The 8,986-nt window shown below is 42.6% G+C and overlaps 1 protein-coding gene across 2 annotated transcripts; it reads left to right on the forward strand.

The window, feature by feature from the left end:
- The first annotated feature begins 648 nt into the window (after nt 1-648).
- LOC123130734 (putative glycerol-3-phosphate transporter 4) lies at nt 649-3,451 on the forward strand. 2 transcript variants are annotated; one of them, XM_044550553.1, is made up of 3 exons: nt 649-1,633; nt 2,393-2,917; nt 3,045-3,451. In XM_044550553.1, the coding sequence occupies exons 1-3, from the start codon at nt 715-717 to the stop codon at nt 3,080-3,082; spliced, it is 1,482 nt and encodes a 493-aa protein (XP_044406488.1). In that variant the 5' UTR covers nt 649-714; the 3' UTR covers nt 3,083-3,451. The 2 variants fall into 2 exon arrangements, with proteins under 2 accessions (XP_044406488.1, XP_044406487.1); XM_044550552.1 differs by having other exon boundaries at nt 652-1,633; nt 2,393-2,941.
- Nucleotides 3,452-8,986: the final 5,535 nt, after the last annotated feature.

The raw sequence follows: 8,986 nt of genomic DNA on the forward strand, positions 1-8,986 counted from the left end.
TCCCCTCTCGCCGTCCGTCGTTGCTCCGGTTGGGATGCTTTTTTTATACTTTTCGCAACAACGGGTTTGTTGCAAAAGCCCTCCCGCAACATCTATGTTGCAAAAATTTCTTGATTCACACCGCAAACGTCGTCATCTTTTTAGTGAAAAAATTTCTGCAACATTATCCATGTTGCAAAAGTCCTCCGGCAACAACATCTATGTTGCAAAAAAGGTGAAGAAGAAAAAAAAATTAATTCTGCAACACCACTATTATTGCAAAAGTCCTCCTACAACATCATCTATGTTGCAAAAAATCCTAAAGACAAAATAAAAATATTCTGACAAAAATAACGCTTCGGTTGTTTTGCAACAAAGTAATTGTTGCAATGCGAGTTAGGCAACATCTACCTTGTTGCAATTTCAGAGGCACCTCATTTGAGAGATCTTGCGTCCATTCATAGCTCATCCAATGACGCAGGGAGCGGCGGCGCCCGACACGTAGCGTGACCCTATTTTTTTATAGAAAAAAAGAGAAGATTGATATAGCGATTACCCGGAGCAAAGAGAACCTGGAGAAAGACCGTGTATAAAGAAACGAAAGCAAAAGGGCAACACAATTCAAAGTCTGGCCCATAACCGTCTCGGCCGCGTGTCGTGCACGGGCCCGGTTACCCCGCCACGTCCTCACCGCCGGCCCCCACTCCATTTCCCCTCCCCTCCCCTCTCACGGACATGGCGGAGCCACCGCCACCTCCACCCTCAACGCCCATGCCGAAGTCATCGCCGCGGGCGCGGCCGCGGCACCACCACGCGCCGCCGGGCCTCTGCGCCCTGCCCGCCTTCTCCTACAACGCCCACCGCGGCCTCGTCCTCGGGCTCACCTTCCTCGCCTACGCCCTCTACCACGCCTCCCGCAAGCCACCCAGCATCGTGAAGCGCGCGCTCTCCAAGTCGTGGCCGCCCTTCCACGACCCCGCCCTCCTCGGCGAGACCGACGTCGCGTTCCTCGCCTTCTACTCCCTCGGCATGTTCGGCGCCGGCCACCTCGGCGATCGCCTCGATCTCCGCCTCTTCCTCGCCGCCGGAATGGTCGGGAGCGGCGCCGCCGTCGCCTTCTTCGGCGCCGGGTACTTCCTCTCCCTGCACTCCCTCGCGTTCTACGTCTTCGCCCAGGCAATCGCGGGCCTGCTGCAGTCCACCGGCTGGCCCTCGGTCGTCGCCGTCGTCGGCAATTGGTTCGGCGGCCGGAGGCGCGGCCTCATAATGGGCATATGGAACGCGCACACCTCCGTCGGGAACATCAGCGGCTCGATCATCGCCGCCGCCGTGCTGCGATACGGGTGGGGCTGGTCGTTTGTGGTCCCCGGCGGGCTCATGGCGCTCGGTGGCGTTCTCGTGTTTTTCTTCCTAGCGCCTTACCCGGAGGACGTTGGCTTCGCTTCGTGGCCCCCCAAGCAGGCCAGTGGAGCGAGCACCGACGAGGAGGACAGCAGCACCAGCACGGCCGGGGAAGAGGACAGGAGGGATGCCGTAGGGATTTTGAAGGCATTTTCTATCCCGGGGGTGCTCACCTTCGCGACCTGCCTCTTCTTTGCGAAGCTGGTCGCCTACACCTTCTTGTACTGGCTCCCCTTCTACTTGACCCAAACTGGTACGCCCACCTGTTGCGACTTCACCAGGCGCAGCGATGCACGTTATGACATTAGATTTATCTGAATTGCCATCTTCCAGCTGCGCAGGAGATTTATTGGTATGATTAACAGTGCATCTATATCCTGTTACTGAATTCTGGTTTCAGAATTGACTTTGATGTAGTTGACTATGAGGTTTCAGAATTAACAGTGCATTGTTATTGAACTCTGGTTTCAGAATTCCAGATGTTGATGTAGGTTGTTGTAGTAATTGCCACCATTGTCTTGAAGGTGCTGCAGTAATTGCCTTTGGTATGCTGTAATAATGTGCATTATGGTATATCCTGTGCACAATAGACACCAAGCAAATTGTAGCAGGAACTAATGTCATGCCAGATTATTCATGCCGTATCTTAACTCTGGCTTTGAACAGAATAATGCTAACATGAATCACATGTTCACATTGTTGGCCTGTTTATCTGATCCAACTGTAGTATTTTGCTTTTTCAGACCAGATACAATTTACTCAAGGGTACAGTAGCTTTGGTTATGTGCACTATTTGGTAGAGGCCTGGGTTGTTCTCTTCCATCCATTACTAAAAGTACTGCATAGTAATTTGTTTGACCTGTTTCTTCTAACTGCCTTCTTATATTGCTGGTACCATAAAAGGCTGCAACTTTAGTAGATCTGTCCTATATTCATCCACTCTTACGTGCCTTTGAGGATACTGAATTTTAAATCCTTTTACGGTTCTACTTACGCCCTTTTATATTTCTAGCTATTGGAGGCGAGTACATGTCGGTCACGGATGCTGGTTATCTATCAGTTCTGTTCGATGTAGGAGGAATCGTTGGTGGAATTCTTGCTGGGTTCATGTCTGATCAGCTCGATGCTAGGGCCACTACTGCAGCAATGTTTATGTATCTGGCGATTCCATCTCTTTACGCCTTTCATGCATATGGCAGTACTTCAAAAGTGACAAACATTGCCCTGATGATGATCAGTGGCTTGTTTGTCAATGGACCTTATGCTCTGATAACAACTGCAGTGTCTGCTGATCTGGGGACTCACAAATCTCTCAAAGGAGATTCCCGTGCGTTGGCCACTGTCACAGCAATCATAGACGGGACAGGATCGCTTGGTGCTGCCTTGGGGCCATTTTTGACGGGCTTCATCTCAAAAACTGGATGGGATTCAGTGTTCACGATGCTTATACTTTGTGCATTGATTGCCGGTGCGTGTTTATCAGGTCTTGTGAAATCAGAGATTCAGGAGATTATTCAAAACTGGAGGAATCGCTCAGGTAACACGCCGAATGGAACTGCGGGTAATGATAAAGATGCTCAGCTTGCATTTATCTTCATTATAGAGATGGCAAAATGTAGTGTCTTATCTGTTACGCTGATGTTGCCTTCCTCTTTATCTCATAGATCCTGGTGCTCAACCGCTTTTAGAGGGGAGTAGTTGAGGGCGAGGCAGTTTTGGCGCAGGTGTGGTGGGAATGTGGTATACATTCTTGTAATGTTGTCATAGTTGACGAAGGCATTCAATATGTTGGTGCTGAAGATGATACCACGCAAATATGGTTGAGATAGCATCTGTTGTCTTCTCTGTGTCACAGGATAGTATAGTATATACACCTCCTGTAACATCTTGTAATGTATGAATCTACTGTAGGACCCCTGTCCTTTCTCATAGATGAACATGAAAGAGTCAAGTGACTTCCAAGTCTGAAGTAAGTCTGAACTCTGGCCATTTTTATGCGTAGTGTTTGCACTGTATATATTTTTACTGTCAATGTTGGCTGAATAGTATCTCTGGCGAACACTTTGAATCAGCATCAGTATCTCTCTTTTCGTGTGAAGTATTTATTTCTTCTGGTTTTCTTTTTCTCTTCTCTATTTATATATTTTGCGCTCTTATTTCTGTGGTAAATACATACATTTTGTTATGAGATACAACAAACAGCTGTTCTGAAAAAACATAAAACATTTTCTTTTCAAAACATGAACATATCTTTATTAACATATATGAGCTTTCCTTTTTCAAATACTCCCTCCGTTCCTAAATATTTGTCTTCCTAGAGATTTCAACAAGTGACTGCATACGAAGCAAAATGAATGAATCTATACTTTAAAATATGTCTATATACATCCGTATGTAGTAGTCTATTTGAAATCTCTAAAAAGACAAATATTTAGGAACGGAGGGAGTATGTTTGAAGAACGCATGAATTTTTTTATGCTTGCAAACTTTTTTGGGGTATATATGAATACTTCTTGATGCAACATAGGTATATTTGTTTGTCTTAAAAATGTGTTTTAATACATGTGAATTTATTTTGAACATGAGAACATATGTTTTACGATAATTTTTTTCAAGTATACTAATGGCTTAACAATACATGCATTTTAATAAGTTGATATTTCTCTTTTTACAACGGACAAACAGTTTCTAGTTATTAAACTGATCATATAAGATTAGATGATGCATCATGCGTTGTTGTGGGAATCGTGTTAAAACAAATGCATTAAATAGGTGCTTAAAAACAACGAAAAAAATAAAAATATAAGAGAGTATGTGACGAAATGATGTATAAAAAGATAAAAACTTCTGAACTTAGCACAACATCATCTATAACAAAAATGTGAAGCATGAACTATATGGGTGGCTCTTAAAGTCCAACAGATGTACTATGTATGAACGCACAAAGTAACGTGAAAAAATGAAGTTGAACTTGAAATGCATCACTTGATTCCTTCTGAAAAAATGACATGCATGACTTGATAAGGTGATATCCTTTGCAAGAATATACTCTATTAATCTTAAAAAATTGTAACATATGAGTACATGTACAACTTGCTAATGTCATATAATTTCGTCCGGATGGATGGCTATCAATAGTTGAGCTGATGTGAACACCCATATGTGCAAAGAAATTTAGTAGGGGAGACGAGAGTGGCGTTTTGGTGGCCGAGCTACCTGCAGGCCGGAATCTGGCGCCTTGCAATGTAGCGGCGCGATGTGTGCTGGTCTGTTTCCCTGCGTTTATATGCTGGCCGGTAAGTTGAAATACAGAGGTGCCATGGGCTGGTGTGCCACCATTGTACGTGGGCCTCGGTGCACATGACTGCGCAAGCACGTAATGTGCCTGCTGGGCTGGTTTGAAAAAAGCACATGCAGCTAGCGGTGGGTTGGGCTGGTGGCTGGTGCGATACTAAAATCCTGTTTGATGGGCGCAAGCACTAAAGAAGTCTGGCTTATTCGAGATATATTTTTACCACTTCCTCTTATCATATCCTCATGTGTCCTTAAATCATTTTGTTTCTTATCAACTATCTTGATCATTAGTCATTCTGATGATAAGGATACTCATTCTTGCCACGACAAATAGACCGTTTGACCTCGATGAAGCCATCATTAGGAGATTCGAATGAAGGTCAGTTTTTTCGCAAAAAAAGAAGAAGAAAGAATGAAGGTCAGTTCAAATGCTAATTATTTTTTATTTCCGTCACCCTAAACATAATCATGGTTGGCCTTCCAACTCAAGAGTGCAAAGATATTAAGGACACTTTTGTCAAAGGAGAACGCTGACAAAAACATCAAATACAAGGATTTCGTAACCATCATGGAATTGTATTGCATGAGTGATCTTAAGGTTTGTGCATTGTTTTTTAACCTGAGCCAATCTGCAGCCACTAAGAATATTTATGGATCACTAAATGTTGATGATTTCTATCTGCACCCATAATCTTTGCGTGAAAAATTCTTACCGAAAGAGATGTTTTGAACTAACACCACGACACTTATTTTAGAATGGAGGGAGAGACACATGACCACATTTCAAGTGCAAATTACTAAAAAAATGGAACGAGATGAAATACCTTAATAAAAGTGTCCATAATAGTTTATTTAAATTGGTATTTTTGTGCAACCTAAATTTATTTTCTCGTGTCAACGCATGGGCATTCAATTAGTACATCATAAAGTGTAAATGGAGCATCGCTAAATTCGAAAACAGTGAAGAAAAAATGTGTGGGCTATCTTGGGTTGACCAGTTTTACTCGGTTGTGCTTTTCCAGCGTAGAATGAGCCGGGATTCTATTTGGTTAAGATACGAATGGGACACGAAATTGGTGCGGTGGGTAAATAGTGCAGGGACAAAAATATTCACCAAGCCGTAGTTTTAAAAAAGGACATTGTTAACCTGGCATATGTTGACGGAGTCAATCCCATGCATTGTACATGTGTCTCTGGTATGGTGCGCGTGTGACAAGACATGCAACTGTGCAACACTTGTGCCTGCTAGTATACGTCAACCCGCACTTTTTATTTGCTAGCAAATACCGAAACCGTGCAGTGGCCTCTTTTACAAAACTAGATGATACCCCGCACGTTGTTGCGGGATTATTTGCAATACATTTCGATGATACGTGATTTCTATAGAACGTGAATAGTGATACTACGAAAACTAAAATTGCAAATCCATATGCTTTATTGTGTTTGATTAATGTATTGTAAAATATCTAATATATGTTTGCATGTTGAGGTGGACATTTTCATGTGCATGAATGCATGTTGTAGTAGGCCTTTTGCCATGCATGTTGCTTGATGATGTGGCATGCTTACATGTTGAGAAAAATATGTTAATGGGGGCTAGCTATTTAGATATAGAAGATACAGTAGCTGGATACCCACTTGGCACCGATCGCGACGAGCACTGACGGGGCTGATACCGGCCACCAAAGACCATTTTCGACGGGAGACTGGCTATATAGATATAAAACATTGATAAAATTATATATACAGATTTTCATAAGGATATTTTGATATTTAAATGGGAGCGATGGGGAGCGAGGGGCACATGTGAGGAGCGCATGTGATTTCCCCTGGTTTTCTATGGGGTTTCGTTTGGGGTTTCCCCCATTTTTCATGCTTTTCTTGTGTAATGCATAGCGGGAGCACATGTGTGATGTGCCGTGACACATAGGCGGGCTCCGTCGCGAAGGGAGTACACTAGCTTGTGGGAGAGAACAAGTATATAAACACATAGAGTACACATAGTTTAATTCGGGGAATATATGTTAGTTTTCAGCGGGAGTAATGGTTGTTCCTAGAAATAAAATCATGAAATCTATCACCAGTGGTGCTAGGTTCCAAGATCTCAACGTGAGTAATACAAGTATTGAAAGCGGTTCATAATTTGAACGCTCAATTCAAAAGAGATCTTTTTTTTTGAAAAAACAGATCCAGCTACAGAACACGTATATGCAAACCACACACCCTCTTGCAAAAAAAAAATGCCACCAAAACTCTGATGGAGAGATTGAAAATAACATTTGCAAGGAATACCCTTCACTTAGTGATTTTCTATTTTTATCACAGTTTTAAATAGGAGAATCCTGCTCAAACAACTATATTGTGGCTATAGCCCATTTATTTTGTAACTTTACCAAACAATTATATATAAATGCCATTTAGCGGCTCCTTCCTCAAACAGATTTTCTTTTTCTAGAAACACCTGAAACTTTATTCATACTCATAACAATTACCAATTACAGGTACACTAATTTTGACCTAAGATCCAAAAAATACAAAGTAACTCCTATGACTAAGAATTACAATGAAATCTCTTAAAAACATCTTCTTCACGGTATCAATCTCTGCTCAAAAAAATACTCCAAAGACTTCGATAAAGAGGCTGCAATTGGACTGGAGCAACGTTGTTGTCACTCTTTCACCCGCATGAATATTGCCAAGAATGATTTTTAAAAGCGTCTTGAGTCGCTCATCCAAAAAGATGGGAAGCCTTGATCGATGTATGTACTTGGACCGGGGATGATCCCCTAGAAGTGCAGTCCGTCGAATCGTTATATCTTCACCATGGTGTTGATAAAAGATTTCACCTCCACAAAGAATCAGACCAACAAAAAAAGCTTGACACGACAACATAAACTCATCAGATCCGAATAATCAGATATGCGAAGACAGAAAACTCTCGAACCTCATGGCACCGCCAAAGAAACGAGAGAAAGTTTATTCTCACAAAACTATGATGATCATTACACGTTGACGACAAGCATAGAGGTTTTGAAGATCCGAGGTCCCCTCACCTCTCAGCGCCAAGATGGCAGCCGAAGGCGAGGGGACCTAAATTTCTCACTTGGCGGCGGCGGCGGCACGAGAACGGGAGACCCTAACCGATCGTGATCCTACCCCTCCTCAAACAGATATAGTGGGACTATTTTTGGTTATTTGAACTTTAATTTAAATATAGAAAAAATACTCTATAAATGGGCCGCATCAAATACCAACCCATATATAAGTTGGTTCTTGCTGGCTACAAAGGGTGATACTATTTGATGCTCCTCGCGCGAAATAGCCGAGCAATCGCATCCAAGGAGCAAACTGGGCGAGCAAATGTACCGGTCCAATTAACTAGTTACTGGTGTCGAGAGATTCCGATTTTGGGAAAGTTGTAGATCTGGCCTTTTCAGTTTTGTGAAGCTTCTAGAAAGTTTTTGCCGGTTTCTCCATTTTGTGTTATTTTTTCCCTTGGGTTTTAGCAGGGTTTGGGTTTTCTTTTCCAAAAAATATCCCATAATTTTAAAAATCTTCATGTTTTTAATGTTTAAAATTTCCAAAAATATTCATGTATATTAAAAAATTCACAATTTATTAAAAAAATCAATTTTAGAAAATGTTCATATTTTTTCAAGTGCTCCCAATTTTTTCTAAAAAAATTTATTCTAGAAAGTAAAAAAGTATTCATTTTTTCTATAAAACAAACAAAAAACAAAAACTAGTGTTTGTTAAGAACACCAAAAATTAGTTTTTTTAGACACACACCAAAAATTAGTAATACAATCAAAGGAATCACTCCCTACAATGTTGAGTGCTTAGTGGGCCAGCCTGCCTGAGCGCTCCCTGTGTGAAAGGTTGACTACTTGCTGCAAAATGCGTCAAATGGGAGCAATTAAGAGTATCTCCAATAGGTGCTCTAAAATAGCAGCCGAAAAATAGGGTGATGTAAAATATACATCACCAAAAACATATTTTTTAGGGCACCGAGAACGACCAACTCCAGCAGGTGATGTAAAATAGGGTCCAGCTCGGGACTCCATCTTCTTCCTCTTGAGGTCGCGCTTCCAGAAGAAATCCCGCTCGTACTGCAGCTCGACAGCGTACGGCCGGACTCACGCAACTGCACACCCTTGTAGCTGGTCTTGTTCTTGGTACTCTTCTTCCATGTTAGGTTGGCGACAAGGGCGCGGCGGGAGCGCACGACAATGGCAACAACAGATGGATTTGGGGGCGAAGGCGTACCAGCGACAGCTGCTGGTGTCGTTGACGGCAGGGGGTGATGGGTGTG

Source organism: Triticum aestivum, chromosome 6A, assembly GCF_018294505.1.
Source record: "Triticum aestivum cultivar Chinese Spring chromosome 6A, IWGSC CS RefSeq v2.1, whole genome shotgun sequence".
NCBI lineage: Eukaryota > Viridiplantae > Streptophyta > Magnoliopsida > Poales > Poaceae > Triticum > Triticum aestivum.

Bases quoted from the DNA above. Each gene is read 5' to 3' on its own strand.
- LOC123130734 (XM_044550552.1), top strand. From the start codon at position 715: ATGGCGGAGCCACCGCCACCTCCACCCTCAACGCCCATGCCGAAGTCA. The intron at 1,634-2,392 runs GTACGCCCACCT...TTATATTTCTAG, and splicing joins CTTCTACTTGACCCAAACTG to CTATTGGAGGCGAGTACATG. The intron at 2,942-3,044 runs GTAATGATAAAG...TTTATCTCATAG, and splicing joins CACGCCGAATGGAACTGCGG to ATCCTGGTGCTCAACCGCTT.